The 17,143-nt window shown below is 48.8% G+C and overlaps 1 protein-coding gene across 1 annotated transcript in view; it reads right to left on the bottom strand.

The window, feature by feature from the left end:
• Positions 1–2,155: 2,155 nt before the first annotated feature.
• Positions 2,156–17,143, bottom strand: part of GAB2 (GRB2 associated binding protein 2) — an 89,700-nt gene continuing 74,712 nt past the window's right edge. Inside the window, exons 3-10 of the mRNA XM_069016338.1 lie at positions 15,232–15,472; positions 11,982–12,568; positions 10,808–10,902; positions 9,791–10,070; positions 8,718–8,808; positions 7,301–7,403; positions 6,325–6,450; positions 2,156–4,740 (exon numbers count right to left, since the gene is read on the bottom strand). Of these exons, the coding sequence (XP_068872439.1) occupies positions 4,597–4,740; positions 6,325–6,450; positions 7,301–7,403; positions 8,718–8,808; positions 9,791–10,070; positions 10,808–10,902; positions 11,982–12,568; positions 15,232–15,472 (1,667 nt within the window). The 3' untranslated portion in view covers positions 2,156–4,596. The remainder of the gene's footprint in view (positions 4,741–6,324; positions 6,451–7,300; positions 7,404–8,717; positions 8,809–9,790; positions 10,071–10,807; positions 10,903–11,981; positions 12,569–15,231; positions 15,473–17,143) is intronic.

Here is a 17,143-nt window from a genome sequence, read left to right as displayed (position 1 = left end):
AAGACCTGGACATGGCTGTACCCTGCCCCCCTAAGGAGCCATGATCACTGGATAGCCAAAACAAGCCAACTCTTCCTGGTATGCCAGGGTGTGCAGGTGGCATGGGGCTGCTGAGAGCTCTGGATCTAGCCTAAACAAATGTACAGGTTCAAGCTGTCTCCCAGTTGCTGTAACTGTGTGTCCATGTCCTGGATGACTTGTGCTGGGCCAGCCAGCCCTCTCCCAGGTGCAAGGGATGGCCCAGTATGGATTAGGTCCTCTCATTGGGGAGTATTAAGAATTGAGCTTTGTGCCTTGCCACTTGGCTTCATGGCCAGAGAAGTGGACCTGTCCCTGTTTTGGATGTTACAGGGCTGTAAGCAACCCCTTGGGCCCCTCCCCTCACATAGAGGAGTCTCCACTCAACCCCGGCAGCATAGGGTCTCAGTGTGGAAGAGATGCTCCAAGCAGGGTCAGCTATGGGGTTGACCTAGACTGGTCTTGAAAAGCTTCAAGGATGAACCTCATGGGACAACCCTGTGAAACCATGGCACTGCTGTCCCATGAACAGCTCACAGGAGCCCCTCAGCAAGGTGTCTTCCAGCACGTCCTTGTCCCCACACATTTCTTGTAGGGTTTCTCCTGCCCAGCTCAGAGTTTGGTGAATGGACCAAGGATCCCCCAATGCCAGAGCACAGGCTTCACATTGTCAGGCAGGATGACCCCCTTGAAGGTGAAATGCCCGAGAGTGGTGGAAGCTCCCCTCCCACCAGTGCCTGACTTTACTGAGCATTCCACAGCCCACAAATTCTGCATATCTGACTCGAGACTCAGGCCAAAGGAGCACATGGTGAGGACCAAGACCCAAACCTTACTGGCAAACTCCTCTGCCTTCTCTCGTCCCAACCTCGTGGGTCCTATCTCACCCTTGCCAGTGGCTGGTGGCCCAGAGTTCAAATCCATCCCAGTCAGCCCCCAGACAAGCCAAGCCTTCCCTACCTTTTGGTTCCAATTCTGCATTTGGCCCTGTATGCCAGACCCTCAGCTTTGCCCTGGCACAGTCTGTGCTCACACATTATTTTCTTTTGCCAACTTGAGACTAAGCCTAAGCCTGGCACCCATTTAGAGCTGGAAATGTATTTCCCATTGAACACTCAAATGCCAGTTCAGAGCCAGTCAGCTCCAAGGCAGCTCCCACATCTCACCAGACAGAGAAACAGTGAGCAGCATTTGCACACTCACAGCAAGGGATACACTCTTTTGAAGACTTTTGTCTTTAAAACCAGCTGCTTAGTCATTTTCAATCTTGGGGAAAGCTTTGAGCTATGGACCTGGTGCTTCATAAAACTAAATATTGAGATCATGATTCTTGTCCCACAGACAACCCTTCTCCATGCGCACACACGCTTGCAAGCACATCCCTTTTCTAAATCAAACCATAGAGCTGTAGAGCAGGCTCTGATGTGAAGGCTCAAGCCAGTTTAATTGCAATTAAAATGAATAATTTGCAATGTTCTCAGTTTACTTAAATAACTATTTCTAACAAAGGAGTCTGTCATACTTGAGAATTCAAGTATAAAGTGGATGTGATAAACTCAATGCCTTCAGGACAAAGTTCTTGGCAGTCTGTGTAATTAAAGCAGCTGCTTTTCAATATGGTTTAAGACTAAATACTGCACAAACATTAATCACCAGGGACTGCTGTAATCAGCTCGGCAATCGTCATGGGTGACTATTTCCACTGAAGCCATTGATTACTTAATGCTTTCAGGAGGGGTTGATACAGTCATGTCTATATGGCACAGAGTCTGTGAGCTTCTCCTTAGTTTGGTGCTGTTTGCTTGGTGCTTTGCAGGGGAAAAGATAGAGGAATGTATCTGTTTCGGTGAAAACACAGACTCCACTGCAAAGCAGAGAGGGAGCAGCAACCAGCAGTTGGTAAGTAGCTACTTTTGGGCTGCTTTGGTCCTTGGTCTGCTAATTGCAATGGACCAGTTACTGGGGTTGCTCATGAGAGAAAATTATCAAAACACAGTGTCTGAGCCTGGGAAAAGAGCTATCCCATGCCAATGCTTGCCCCATGAACAAAGACATTTGTGAAAAGTGGAAAAAAAGGGACTAGTTTCTCCAGTACCACAAAAGGCTTTTCCAGTCTTAATTAACACCTTGGGTGGGAGCGGGCACTGGATGCACCTAGTCCCAGTGCAGAAGCACAGGGCACCCACTCAGCAAATTGCATTCAAACCCACTGTGTTCTTTCTCAAGCCACTAAAGCTAACAGCTTAAGAAGAAATAGGAAAAAATCAGCTTCCCAGTTGAGTGACATTCTTTTTGGTGGGGATGGGGAGCTCTCTCCCAGCTGGGTGAATGCACACTTCAGTGGGCTCTGGATCAGGCCCAATGTTTAGTCTCCTCTGAGATGAAGAGATGAAACGGGCAATAGAAGTATGAAGTACTGCATTCTAGTCTTCATTTCGTCATCTCACCAGGCAAGTGTGCAAGCCCCCAGCAGGGGGCAATGGCCCTTGCAGGCTGTAACACACCCCCTGATCTTCAGAAAGAATCTGACTGTGCTAAATCTTCCCCTCTGGGGCTTTGGGTTTTTTCCCTTCTAGTAATTACTATTTCTAGCATAAACATTAGGATATTTTCTTCACTGGTTCTGTAAAAGTCCAAGACTTCAATGTCTTAACAGGGTTGTCAGAGCTTTTCCATTAACATCCTTCCCTTTCATGGCATGCGAGAAGAAAATACAAAATGGTGTTGGAAGTCCAAGATTATTTTACCAGCACACAGCAGCACGCAGCCCTTAAGGGACTGGTATCCCATCCCCATGTGGGTCACATCTGGCCCTTTCCAAACTCAGACCAAGATTAAACAAATGTGTTAATGCTTAAGCATTAATAATCAATACAACTTGGTGGTGTTGGTGGAACACAGAGCCCATGGCATTGGGAGGGGTTCAGCTTGCAGAAAGAATAGCTCCAGCTCTTTAATAAATATTATTACCTCATCTTTCTAATGTCTCCTTCATTTGGCTCTTGGTTTGTGGTCAGCCTGTTTATTCGTGTCAGCGCTTGCTGTCTGGCAATCAAGCTGCTCCATGGCAATCATTAGTTCTTCCTGTTTTCATGAGATCATGAATTATTATCTCTGCATTAAACTCTCTCGTCCTTCTCTCTGTGCTCAGCAGCTGTCTGGGAAGTGATCCCAAGGCCTGGATGTATTAAGGATGCTGGCAAGGGACAACAGCAGACTCCCACCCATAATTAGAGCCTAGGGTCATTAATGTCAGCAAGCCCCACTTCTGTGTTGAAGAAACATTGCTGAAGATGAGGGGAGAACAGTTCAGCATCCTTTTGCACCCTCCACAAACCAACCACAATGCTACATTAAAGCTCATACTGAAACTCCTTGCCCTGACTCTCCTGACCAGTCTCTTCCCAAGCCTATGACCTCACCATCAACCAACATTTCAATTACTCTTCTTCTTTCTTCCAAGAGACATTCCACCAAACTTCCTCATCCAAGACCAACCTCTGCAGTACAGCACCTGCCTTCCCCCAGTCCTCGCAGCAGCCTTCCACTCCTTTCTTGTCACTCATCCTTATGCCAGTCCACATACACAGGGTCTCCAGAGCCTCCCTGCCCACCTCATACCCAACCACAGAGCTGCTCATGATGGCCACGATGTAGGATTCTCACTCTATGGGCTTCTTTTGGTGCCACAAAAGGCAAATTTTGGTTTTTAGGGTCAGATTCACAGGAATTGGTTTCAGAAAGGCAGTGAGTCAGTGCATATATTCTACCTTCCAAAGCCAATCCCTCCAGCCCCTTCCAAAGCCCATCTCTCCTGCCCACTGACTTTGAGAGATGATGGAGAATATAAACAGAAGACACCCCAATAAACTCATGTGAGCATGTGCTGGCATTTATGTGTGTGTACAGTGGGGCAACTCCTGGGCTCCTCACTCAGCTCAGGATGGTATGGATGCTTGTCAAGCTCCTGAAGGGTAACAACCCCAACCAAAACCACGGGGGCTGTCCAGCCAGGAGAAGAACAGCCCTCAGAGGTTTTGAGTATATTATTTACAAGAGATGGGACAACAAAAGTGATTTCAAAAGGAATGGTCCTTGCTCAGTTTTGGGACTGGGAGGAGAGGACAACCATAAGGAGTTGAGAGTCAGAGCTGGGGAATGATATCCTATGGAAGATGCTGCAAACCTGCACGGCGTGGTTTGGGGTACAGTATGGAAGAAGATGGGGAGAGATGATGCAGTGTTAGCACATACAAGGTGGCTTTAATAGCTGTAAGCAAAAGATGTGTAGGAAACCTGGTATTGCTAAGTCAAAGTTCCTGGATAAGTGCATCCAGCAGCTAAAGCACAAACCTAGCCACCGAACATAGTTGGTCTTTATCACTGGCAAACAGTATCTGCCAAGTCTTCCCCTGAAATTAAGTTTTGTTTCGTTTTAAGAGAAAAAAAACAATGACACCCCCTCCCCTCCACAGACAAGTCTTAGAAATCCAGCCCAAGTGGATCTGGCAGCCCAGCGGGGCTGCAGCTGGGGAATACCAACAGGACATTTGCCTGTCTCGCTGCCTGCCCCAGGCACTACTGCTTCGTGCTCTTGGCAGGCTCCGAGGACTGCCGCACATCAGTCCACTCCTGCATGGTGCTCTGCAGCGCCTGCGTCTTCTCCTTGTCCACTTGCACGTAATCAACCTTCTCATCTGAGGCGACCGACGAGGTGGAGGGCTGTGGGGAGGAGAACAGGGCACCATCTGGTCACTCAGCAGCTCCCTGCTCTTCCCTCTCACTCCTTTCTGCAGCAGCACCGCGGCTGCCACAAGTCCACCAGCACCATTCCCACTTTCTTGCAGACTCCACAGCTCATCACCCTCCCTTCTAGCCTCCCAAAGAGACTTGGATGAAGGATTTCAATCTGCTCTGCCTCTTGCTGAGAGCATAGAAACAGCATGTGGGTCTCTACCTTCTCAAAAACTTTGGGACACAGATGTTTGGTTGTAATTGTGTTCTTTAATTGTGATATTGTGAGTTCAGCCTTGCATCTTGCTCATTTTCCTGTAAAGAACTCCAGAACTCTGAGAGATATGCATAAAAATCCCAGCTCCATCCCTTCTAGCTGTGCTGACTCCACCCACCTATGACACTAGCTCATTTTCATCCCCAAAACGATAGATATATTTGCAGAGTCACCCAAGAGATGTGTTGAGGAACAAGGAGATACTTTCTACCATAGCTTCTGGAGTCCTGGAGTTTTTTCTGCTTCTACAAGCATTTCAGAGGACCTCCATCTGCTTCTAATTGGAGCCAGATAATGCTCTTTAATGGTCTAAAAGCACTTTTCAAGAATGGGATATACTTTAAATGTGTGATGCTTGCAGAAATATTGCTGGGCAGAAAGAAACCATCAAGGGATAACTGTTAAATAATTAAAGGACCTAACCAGTGGGATGCTTTGCCTAGGAAACAAGGCGGTGTTTGAGAAAGTGAGGCCAACTCACAAGTGTTTGCCACAAAGGTTTATACAACCCTTGTCCTCCACCTTTCAGGTGCAAAATCCAAGTCTGGTTTTGGAGGACCTGTTGTTGACCTGAAGGAGGAAAAGCCAATTCTGATACTTCTTGGGATGCTTCCTGATAACTTTTCAGTATATAGTCCCCAGCTGAATCTGTGGTCTCATCAGCATCCCCAAACCCTGCACATCCATGCTTCTGGTGATACTTCCAGCAAAGCTGCAGACATGCAAGAGAGACTGAGTCGGACCTACAGTAAGTAGAGCAGCAGGTCATAGAATGGTTTGGGTTGGAAGGGACCTTAAAGATTGTCTCATTTCAACCACAGCATGGGCAGGGACACCTTCCACTTCCACAGGTTGCTCTAAGACCCATCCACCCTGGCCTTGAAGACTTGCAGGGATGTGGCAGCCAAAGCTTCTTTGCGCAGTCTGTTCAAGTGCCTCACTCCCCTCATAGTAAATTTCTTCCTAATATCCAATCTAAACCTGCCCTCTGTCAGTTTGAAGCCACTACCCCTTGTAGTGTCACTCCATGCCTGTGTAAAATGTCCCTCTCCAGCTCTCTAGTAGCCCCTTTAGGCACTAGAAGGTGCTGTAAGGTCTCCTTGGAACCTTCTCTTCTCCAGGCTGAACAATCCCACCTGTCTCAGCTCGTCTCCATAGCAGAGGTGCTCCAGCCCTCTGAGCATCAGAGACTCATGGGACCACAGTCTGGGGCTTTGGACCATGCTGTTGCCAATGTGCATAAACCCCTTAAAAATGCATCATTTTCAATCAAAAGTTTATAAAATCCCCTGTACCTTCCTGTGTGGCCCTGGTGAGCTTGGCTGGAAGTCCAGGGCCAGGTAATCCACACTCCCCGAACTCTTTTTAGGCGCTGGGCTGTTGGTACCACTAGGAACAGGAGAAGCAGAAATGGGGTTTTGCTAATGCAGGGAAGAGACAGGAGAGATAATGAGGATTAAAATGGGAAGGAAGAGAGAAAAAAGGAAATTAACACAAATCCAGAAATGAAACACATTGGAGGCACCTTTAAAAGAGCCTGGGTATTGGCTCACCTGCCTCTGGGACAAGGATGTGCAGAACTGCTGGGATACTATAAATGTGGTATATTGTACTAACAAATATTTCAAGCTCATGCTCTTGATTTCATGTATCAGAGCAGCTCTGCTGCCTTTGTGCTGATTTTATTCACATGCCTAACAACAGATGTGGGTTTTAGCATGTCCCAGGGACCACACCTCAGTGAGGCTAGGCCAGCTCTGGGATCTTCACTAATCACAACCATGCTAAACAGAGCACAGATTTCCTCTACCCCATTAGTTACACAGCCTCAAAAATATGCTTCAAGTCAGTAGCTTCACCAAAAGAGACAAAATCCCCTCCCTGTAAGCAGTGCTGCTCCCTGCTGCTGCTCTGATATCCCCTGCTCCCACAGAAACGTGATGTCAGCAGCTATTAGGGGGAAAAAAAATCTGAAAAAAATCAACTTTAATTAGGAAAATACACCCTGACAGTCTGCATAAATTTTTATCCCCTCTTAATTCCTGGCAAAGTAGGCGATACATGTTTCTGGTCTCATACACATTTAAAACTCTAATGAGACATGTTTTCAGAAGGAAACACCCTGTTTTGTGCATGTAGGGATGCACATAAGGATGTACTCCACACAGTGCTATCTAAGCACTTCCATGTCATGAGCTAGGAATGTGTCTGCAGAGCTGGGGAGAGTATCTGTCCTGCCAGGACCATCTGTCTGAGCTGTGGGGCCCTTACCATCGCCACGTAGTTCTCCTCACTGTCTCCCGAGTCAGTGCTGGTGATGCTCTGGGAGGAGACAGGGCGACAGTACTGCAGAGAGCCAGCGTTGAAGGTCTGCCTGCAAGAACAAAGGGTGATGTGTTACTGATGGCTGCAGGTCCAGCTTGTCCTTTGCCAAGACAGGATGGGAGAGGGCAGCTCCTGATGCCTGCAACCATCACCATGCTCCAATCTGGGCAGGAAGAAGACCTGGTGGCATTGAGGTTCTCCAACCTGTCCTTTCCATGGGTTGGAAATCACTGGGTTTGGTCTCCTCAGTTTTTTCTTTCTAGAATCTTTTAGTAACACCTTGCTTGCCATGTACCTGTTAACTCTCCTGCTCTCATCTACACAAATCAGATTCTATGAACTCTTTCATCTCACAGGAAACATTTAATTGTGGAGGATGCAAGGGCAGCCTTGGTGAAGCCTCTCACCTCCAGCCTCACCACAGCTACAGGATTTGTTTACTGTACAGGGCTCTATCCAAATTTTTTGCTGGAAAACAAATCCTCTGAAGAATTGTCTTGCTTTCAATTGGCCAAATCTAATTATACTGAACAAAATAATGAGATAAGCTTCTGGCATTAAATCGCGTGTCTTAAAAAGCTATTCGTTGCCTTTCAGTAAAGCAGGGTCATATGATTAGCTGATAGGGGAAAAATCCATTAGCTTCTCCAGGGTCGGACCTCTTGTCAGTCAAACCCTGCTCGCTGCTTCCCAGCGCAGTGATTTCAGCACACAGCACTCATGCCCTGCAGTCAGTCTCCACACAATCCAATTTATTAGAGGAGTCATAGCAGCCAAGCTTTGCTTCTGCCTTTTAGTGGACAACAGACCATGAATTAGTAGCAGAGCTGGAACTGTGCGAATCCTGTTATTTTTGGCTGGCAGACATAGCTCTGAAGTGCTTTGGTTTAATTTTGCAGACTTCCTTCAGGCTAGGCTTTGCTTTCAAGGCAATCAAAACACGGCTTGCTCAGACCCCGAGAGTCACCCTGTGCATTGAGACTACAGTGGGGTTTTGGGGGGGATAGCTTGGATGTGAAATCATGCCCCCCACACAGTGTGGCTGAGTTGGTCTGGCACAGATGCATCATGAATCATGGTGGACCACAGGTCCCAGGTCAGAGCCACGGCTCTCCAGGAGTTGTCAGATCCCAGAAACAGGAAATGTCTTCAAGGGATCTTAATTAGCTTGTTAGCCACATGCTGGGCTTTCATGTGAAATCCCAACCTAAATGAATTTATTTTCCTGCCACCAGCTGTGATGTGGGGAATATTTAATCCATGGCAGAGCTGACAGCATGGCTACATGTGGACACCAGTGAGAATGAGACCAGAGAGCTGCTGTTGGAGCAAAGCAAGAATTCATCCCCCAGCCATTACTCACGTTGGCCTGGACCAGGATTTTGTGACTGGCGATTTGAAGGGAAGCTCATCGATGACAGTGTTGTTCCTCAGGTCCAGCGGTGATGGCTTTGCTGGGGAGGGGAAAAGACTTTATTCAGAGGCAGCATGTTCCTATAATCCAGCCTCCATGACTGGTATGAGAGTGTCTCCAACCTATGGTTGGTTACTTCCCATTCTACTAATCAGCCCCCCAGCCCTCCCTACTGATGACAAATACTCCAAACCAAAATCATTTATGCCAGAACTGGGAGAAAACAGTGAATTTCTCCCTCTGCCCCACAGCCCCAAACTGGATGGGTGGTCCCAAAAGGGGAATGTGCCTCCAAGGGAATGGAGATCTGCTAAAAATGCCCAAATCCCAAAACCATTCCTTAGAGATCTGTCATACCACACTAGGTGGGAACAAGACCAGGCTCTGCAAGGCCTGAGCTGCCACCGTCTGGAGTGTTTTCCCATAGGGAATGGGAAAGGATATCTGCAAGGTAATGTGAAAGCTCTTCTCATCCTGGATGGTTCATTAGATGGAAGAGTGCTACGCTCCAACCCCAGCCTTTGAACAGTGTTCATGGGGTTAGGTGTTGACACCTTTCAGATGGGAGCTCTCCTCCTCAAGATCTCCTTGGCCACCTGTCAGACAATGGACTGGGGAGAGATTTGGAGGATATCAGCAAAGCCTCAAAGGAAGACCTGCCTGGATCCAGCCAGTAGAAAACAGTAGGAAAAATTTGTGTCATCAGAATACAACATTGAGATTTTGGGGTGGAGAACAGGGAGGGATGCAGGCCAAGGGGGTGAAATCCTGCCTGTGACATGCATCTCCTGTAAAGGCCTGGAAGGGTGTGAGATGGGCTGTTCAAGCACCATGAAAGCTACATTTGCACTACAGAGGTCCTGAAACAGGAAGGGGATGGGGGACATCTGAAGGTCTTACTGTACTGGACGTAGCAAAGCGCATCCCACCTAGGACTGGACACAACTTCACAGATGTAGTCTGAAGTGTTAAGAGACTAGAAGGATTCCTGGAAAGATTTGTGCAAAACCAACCATTCTTACCTTTCCGGTCGGGTTTGAGGTTGCGGTTGACTGGTGGGGGCTGGATTTCACTCAGCCGTCTGTGGCACTGAGCCACGGCTCCTCCTTTGTGCACAGGAAGGGTGGCTGGGGACAACCCCACCAGGTCAAAGTGATGCGGCCCAGGGCTCATGGGGATGTAGAGATTTTGGGCATTGTCGTTGGCTTTCTCAGCGTGGATTAGGGGCGAAGAACCAGGGTTCATGGGGACGTAGTTGTCCTCGGAGTCGGTACTGTGGGAGCGGGCCACGGCCGCCTTGGCCTGATGGGGGACAAGTGGGAGGATGCGTTGTGAACATCAGGCACTGCTCAACCCCATCCCACTACAAACCCTTCATCTCGTCACAGCCAAACAACATCTGAGGGGAGACTCACTCTAAAATCTAAGCACAGAGAGAAGGGATGATCTGTCCCCTCCTTGGCCATCAGTTTGCACTGAGAGGGTCTACCTCCTTTGTTTCCAAGACATTGCAACATCCTGAGTTTTCAGAAAGGTCTTTATCACCCAGACCTGAGCATCTTCTCATGATCAGAGTGAGCTGAAGAAGTATGCTTAACCTGGAAAGTCTTTCTTCCCTGGGCTCTGTCCATGACTAAAATGCAATATGAAAGGCTGCTTTAATGTGATTTCCAGCTCAGGAAATCTTAGAAAGTGCACAAAAGAGGCTGTTCTGGCAACATGTCAAAATTACACTCAGCAGCATCCCAGGCTTTCAGGATGAAGTCAAACTCCTGGGCAGGTTTTTTTTGGGCCAAAGCTGCAGGCAAATACACTGTGTGGAAGCAAAGCTCTGCACATAGTTCTGTGTTAGGTGGCTCTGTCACTCCATCTGTTCTCTGCAGGCCACCATGGTTTTAACTGAAACCATTAATAGGCCCCTTCTTGACTTAGCTCAGCAGGACTGGGCTGTGAGGTCCAGCCTGCAACCAACCTCTCTCTGAATCTGTAAGGTGCAAGTGGTGCCTGTAGTGTGGTGGCCCACACCAAGGCCAACTCACCAGGTAGGAGTTGTAGCCATCGTTCATGGACTCGACTGACTGCACAGCACTGCCGCCCCCGTGCTGGGGGTACTCGTACGTCTCGCATGAAGAAGCTGCAACACAACCACAAATGCACGTGTCCCACCACAGCTGCTAATAAAAAGGGCTCCCTGAAAACAAAATCCAGGCACTGGGAGGGCGGTATCTGTTCTTGCTGATTGAGATGCTGATGAGAAGACATGGTCTTTAGCTTGTCACAGGCCCTCTGCTATGCTCCTTCCCAATTAGCATCTCTCTGATGCATCAGCACAACTGCACGTGCTGTGCAGACCTAACTCTGTTCTGTCAAAGTGCTGCAAAATCCCAGGGGTAAAGGTGTCACATAAGGCAGATCATGGTGACAAAACTGGGTTAAGGGGGAGCTCTGTTAGAGCTTGCTCTGAAAATGTAAAGGCTGGCAGCCTCCAGTAATGGGAGAATGGGTGCTAAGATTGTAGCCTAGTCTATCTACTGCTGGGCATAGGTTTGATCTCAGCCTAAGTGTGGGCATTTAGGTAGGAGGAGATGGAAGAAGCATTTCAGAGAGCTGTGTGTATAATTTACAGAGTATTTTCTCTCCAGCCACCTTTTCTAAGTTACTTTGCAACTATCTCATCCTAGGCACCAGGTTTGGAAAGGGCATGTTCACCTACAGCCAACCCATGGCTAATGGCAGTGGTGGCTCTGCTGCACTAGGGATGGGTTGGGTTTTGGAGATGTGTAAAACCAAGGTGGTGTGCAGAACCAAGGTTTTGCTCACCCACCTTGGTGAGGAAAACCAAGGCAGCTCCAGGCTGAAGTACATTCTGATAAACCTGGTTACAAATTGAAGTAAAGGCAAGCTAAAAACGGCTGAAATCACCAAAATCTGGTGAAGGGCTGCATAGGCAAGCAGGTGTAGGGTTTTGGTTCAAGGTACAACACAGCCAAGAGCCAGCTGAGCAGCTCTGGGGGGCAGAACTCTGTGGGTGTCTCTCCATGCCTGCTGAATACAAAATACGGGGCCAGATCCTGGCTGGGGAGAGCTTCTCTGTGTTCAACCCCCTGGCTGATGCCACCAGCACCCCAGCCCTACCACAACCCAGTGGGACTGATCTGCCCAAGGCTGCTGGATAGCACAAAGCCACCCCCAGCTCCCCACCCCGAAATTCACCTCGGTGCAGTCTGCTGTTCTCCACTGCTGGCAGCGTGTTTCTCCGGGGAATGGTGGCTGCCATGGGGATGAGACCTAAATTTTCACCAGGCTGGGGCCGCTGGGGTGGGCTGCCCCACCGTGGCTCTGTCTGCCCAGGTTTCGGGGGCCGTGGGGGTGGTGCAGCGGGTGAGTCGCTGGCGGCCACAGCCAGAGCATTGTGGTTCTTGTCCAGTGTAAATGTCCTGGGGATCTGGTAGATGGAGAGTGGGGTGGCAGGGATGTCATAGGAGTCCGTGGAGAGCTCCCCAAACTCCTTGCATAGGGTGTTGTTGGGAGTCTTGTAGGTGTAGACCTCCTCATTATCAGTTTCGGAGCTGGTGAGGCTCGACTTGGGGTGGGTGTAGGAACCAAAGGAGCGTGGGAGGTCGTAGGCACTGTCCCTGAACTCCGAGTTGTGCCGGCTGGGTTTTGGCAGGCTGTAAAAGCCGTGCAGCTGCCCACCAACGCCGTTCATGCAGTGCCCGTTGCCCTGCGAGAGCTTCTGCACCGCCGTGTCGCTCCGCATGAAGAAGGCAGACCTTGTGGCTTGGGAGAAGCTGGCACTCCTGCAGAGGGAGGGGAGAAAGGGCCTGAAATGGGGGAGAGAGCCGGTTGTGGGGTGCAGAGAGCTCTGCTCCCCCTGTTTGTCACCTTACTGACCCACACTGCCCAACCCCAGAGCAATGAGAACACCTCAGACCCCTCCAAACATGCCCACAAGCCACTTAATCCTGAAACACCTTCGAAATGCCTCTGTCACAGGTGAGAGGTTACATGCACCCAGCTCCATGATGGGGCCATAGGCAAGAATTCCCTTTTGTCCAGACATCCATTGCTCCAAAAGGGCAGTTTTCACACCAGTTCACACCCAAGGCACAGCTGCGAAGTGCCAATCTGTCAGCATTGCCACAGGAGGGAGACTTCATCTCACCTCTGCCTCGCAAATGTGTTTGAGAGGGCCTGGAAAAGTTCCTGATGGGGATTATTTCAAAGTCTCCAGCCATGTCACCACCCTGCACTCTTGCAGGACAAGCACTGGGGAGGTAATAGAAGTCCCCAGCTGGGATTTGGAGTTTGCAGCCTGACATGCATGGGAAAGAGGAATGAACCTCAGGGCTAATTTCAGATTTGTAAAAGCCCTTGAGTCCTCCAGGGTGAGCAGGGCAGTGTAATCACTAGATCCATGCCTTGCTAATGATTCCTTGATTTATATGCGGTCATGGCTGGGGACACTAGCCACAACAGGGGCTGAGCACAGAGATCTCGGGCCTCTAACAACTGCTGGTTAGCCACTGCTCCTCTGCTGATTCCCTTCAAGGTACTTCATCTCCTGTTTTATCCCTGCTTTATCCCTGTTTTATCCCTTACATGGGTCAGGTTTTTGGGGACCACACTCTCCCAGTCAGAAAGGGCTCAGCCAGCCCCATATAAACATCCCCCCATAGAAGAAAGTTCTGTCCTGTATCAATCATTGTGGTGAGAAAAAGTGAAATGGTTATGGGGGAGTTTCCAGTTGTGGCAAATCACAGGGAAAGTGCGAGTTCTATGGGAAAAGCTGGGAGATGCTGGTTTACACTGCTCCGGTGTGGCTGATGCTCTGCAGGGACAACAGGGACTCTGTTTCATGGAGCCAGCACGAGATGGCGCTCAGGAATAGGGCTTATTTAGGGGAAAAAACAAGTGATGCTGTGATAAGACAAATGAATCCCTGCCACCTTTGGAGTAAGTTCAGTCCACCCAGAAGTGGTTTGGATTCTGTCAGGGTATTTTTGGTTGAGGACTTGAAACATCTCAAGGGTTAATTATTCCGCATTGCCTGCCAATTAGCTACTATTACCCTCATTTTATGGATGAGTAAAGTAAGAGCTCCAGAGCAGAAAGGGGAGGGATTCCCAGCAGTCCTGCAGCCTGGCCCCATGCACTGGGCATTGATCAGATGATTATTTCTGGCCCAGTTGCAGAAGCTACCACTGGCCAGTTTGTTTCTGCTCACCAAAGCATTGGTGCTTGCTCTCTTCTCCAGGTCCCAGCCCAGTTTGGGGTCTTGGAGGGTGTCTTTTAGGTATTCTCACAGCTGGAGTGTGAGAGGGCTGGCTTTTTTTAAACACTGTTCCATTAACTTCATCTGAAGTTAATTTTTCTGAGCCTTTTTCTGTTGTTGTTTTCCAAGTAGGGAAAGTCAGCTGCAGCAGGAAAGCCCAGTGGAGGCTGCAGCCTGCGCTCTGCTCTCACTCCACGCCAGCTGGGTTCCGACTGTCTCTCCCTCCCTCCCTCCTCGCCCGCTCCTGCGAGCCAAAACTCTTCACGTCAAAAAACTCCTCGCTATTTAAGGCAACTGGCTGGGTCTGGAGGCGGGGAGCTGTGGCTGGCTCAGAAATCCCACACAGTGTACCACCAGCCGCCACAAAGCCCAGTGAGCTCTGGAAGGGGTGAACAGCAGAGTGGTGCAAACCCTGCCCATCCCTTTGTCCTTTTCCTGGTTAAAGGCAGGAATTAGGGCCCTGCCTGCAGGACCACAAAGTGGTTGAGGTTGGAAGGGACCTGTAGAAGTCATCTAGTCTAAAACCCTGCTCAAGCAGGGCAACCTAGAGCTGGTTGCTCAGGACTGTGCCCAGACAGCTTCTGACCATCTTCAAGGATGGAGACTCCTAAACTTCTCTGGGGAACCTGTCCTAGTGTTCAGTCACACTCACAGTGAAAAAGTGTTTCCTGATGTTCAGATGGGCTCTCCTGTGTTTAAGTTTGTGCCCATGTCCTCTGGTCCCTGGCACTGGGCATCACTGACTGGCTCCATCCCCTTTGAACCCTCCCTGCAGGGGAGATCCCCCTGAGCCTTCTCATGTGCCAGCTGAAGAGTTTCAGCTCTCTCAGCCTTCCCATTTAAGAGAGATGCTCCAGTCCCCTCAGCAACTTCATGTCCCTTTGAAGTGGACCCAGTATTGACCCCTGGGGTACTACTAGTGACTGGCCTCCAACCAGACTTTGTGCCACTGACCATCATCCTTTGGGTCTGGCCATTCAGCCAGTTTTTAACACCACCCAGAAAGCCAGGAGAGCTGGGAGCTTGTGAGGTCACCCCTGTGACCTTCTCCTCCCAACCACGATGAGATGAGACCACAACTCAGGACTTTCTCCAGATGGGTCTTGCAGACCTCCAAGGATGGAGGTGGGTTGAGCCACTCACACCCAGCCCTCCCTCAGCTGTCCCCAAGTGCGTGGGATACAATACCTTGCATTTTCTGACTTTCTGCTCATACACTGGTGGAGGAAAAGGTAGTCCTGGGGGGCACTGGCAGACAGGGTGCTCTGGAGGTGGCTGGCAGGTGAGTCGAAGGTGAACAGGGTGGGCTGGCTGGAGTGGGACGGCGCTGAGGACTTGCGCTCTCGCAGCAGGTGGTGGCTGGCACTGCTGAGCTCTGCCGGGGAGGAGCGTGGGGCATGGTTCATGGAGGCAATGCTCCTCAGGGTGTCTGTGCAGGGAAGAAACACACCTGTGAGTGTCAGATGTAGCTACTCCACATCCTGTGTTGCCAGGGTTTTCCCTACGTAAATGCTCTGGCGTTTATGGAGGTCGGTGGGGTTTGCTCATGACTCCACGTGATGCTCTCAGCTTCTCTACTCAGAGCACGTGGAACTATAGGTACCATGTATGGAAATAAGTGTTTATCATATTCTATCATAAATCATATTTCATCATTTTATAATATTTTATCACATGCTTAGTGGCTTGCTGGGATGTCTGCAGGATGTCAGCCTATTTCATGGGGAGCTCAGCGGGTTGTTAAAACCTGATTTAAAAGAGAGGAGCTTTCACACCGCAGTGAGATGTGATTTCAGTCACCTCCATCCTTCTGTGTAAGGGCATCACTGCTATCCCCCTTACAGTTGGGGTTACCTGAGGAACAGGGTGGGAATCTGAATGGACATCATGACAGCAGAGATGAAAAATATTCTCATGTTTCCAAATTCTGTATTGATTTTGTGACCTCAAGAGAGCTGCTGCTGTTTTCTGTGAATAAAATGGGATGCAGACCCAAGGCGTGACTCCTAGTGCCCACTCCCCCTGCTCAAAGAAAAAAAGACTTTAAAATATTAATTTCAATGGAGAATATCCCAGAGGCCAGGAATAATCACCCAGCTATTCCAGCCCTCTCATAAGTGTGCTTCATGAATTTGAACCACAGATGAATTTTTACAGCCAAGCTGTAAATCCCCATTAAAAAAAAACCAAACAAAAAAGCCAAAACAAAACCAAAACACCCAGAAAACCCACAAGCTGCAGAATATTTTGGGAAAGCTGACCCATCTCTGGTTGCAGAAGACAATGTGGAAAACCATCCATGCACTCCCGACATATGAAAACCACTCACCGTGGTTCACTGAAGTCACACTTTATATAATAAGTGTGATTTACATTTATTTGGTGCTGATACAAAACACAAAAAAACCCCAAACCCTAACAAAAAGGGGAAATCCATGCATTTTCTAGCCACCAATAATTTTGGGATTGCTCTCAGGTTTCCCCGAGAGGATGTTCACCAGCACTTCAAATTTGACTTCAGGCACCCATGCTCCAACACAAGATGAGGGAGTTTTTATAGATTACCAACCTCTTTTTTTCTATTCCTTCCCTCAAATTCCAGATCCTACCAGAAATTTTGCGCCTGACTCCCTTATGCTACAGAGAAATGAGTTCTCTACAAAGCCGCTGTCGTGGTTTGGACAGGGAGAAGCTCCACATAGGGCGATTTTTCACCAACTTCTGAATCATGTCAAGATACAAAATCAATCTGTCTGCTGCTCATTCACTGCTGCTACATTTTTTCCCTGGTGTTTCTGCAAACTTCACCCAGTGCAGAAAAAGTACATTAATAAAAGCCAAAGAGCCTGGCTTGACTCTGTTGTTTGGTTTGTGCTAAACACAGAAAGGATCGATATTTAACATTGACAGTAATGGTGGGGGATGACAGCTTAAAACTCTGATTCCTGTCTTTTTTGCATGGGCATTTAAGATCCCTTGGGGCTCTTCATGGGAGTAAATGGCTGTCTCGGTGTCCTCAGACAAAACAGTGTCTTGACCCTCATTCTTATTAAATATTTATTCCATAGCAATGCAGAATGATCCCCACTGGAAAAGGAGT

Source organism: Aphelocoma coerulescens, chromosome 1 (assembly GCF_041296385.1).
Source record: "Aphelocoma coerulescens isolate FSJ_1873_10779 chromosome 1, UR_Acoe_1.0, whole genome shotgun sequence".
Taxonomy (NCBI): Eukaryota; Metazoa; Chordata; class Aves; order Passeriformes; family Corvidae; genus Aphelocoma; species Aphelocoma coerulescens.
The sequence above is the reverse complement of the archived record's forward strand: the minus strand, read 5'-3'. Positions and strand labels throughout refer to the sequence as shown.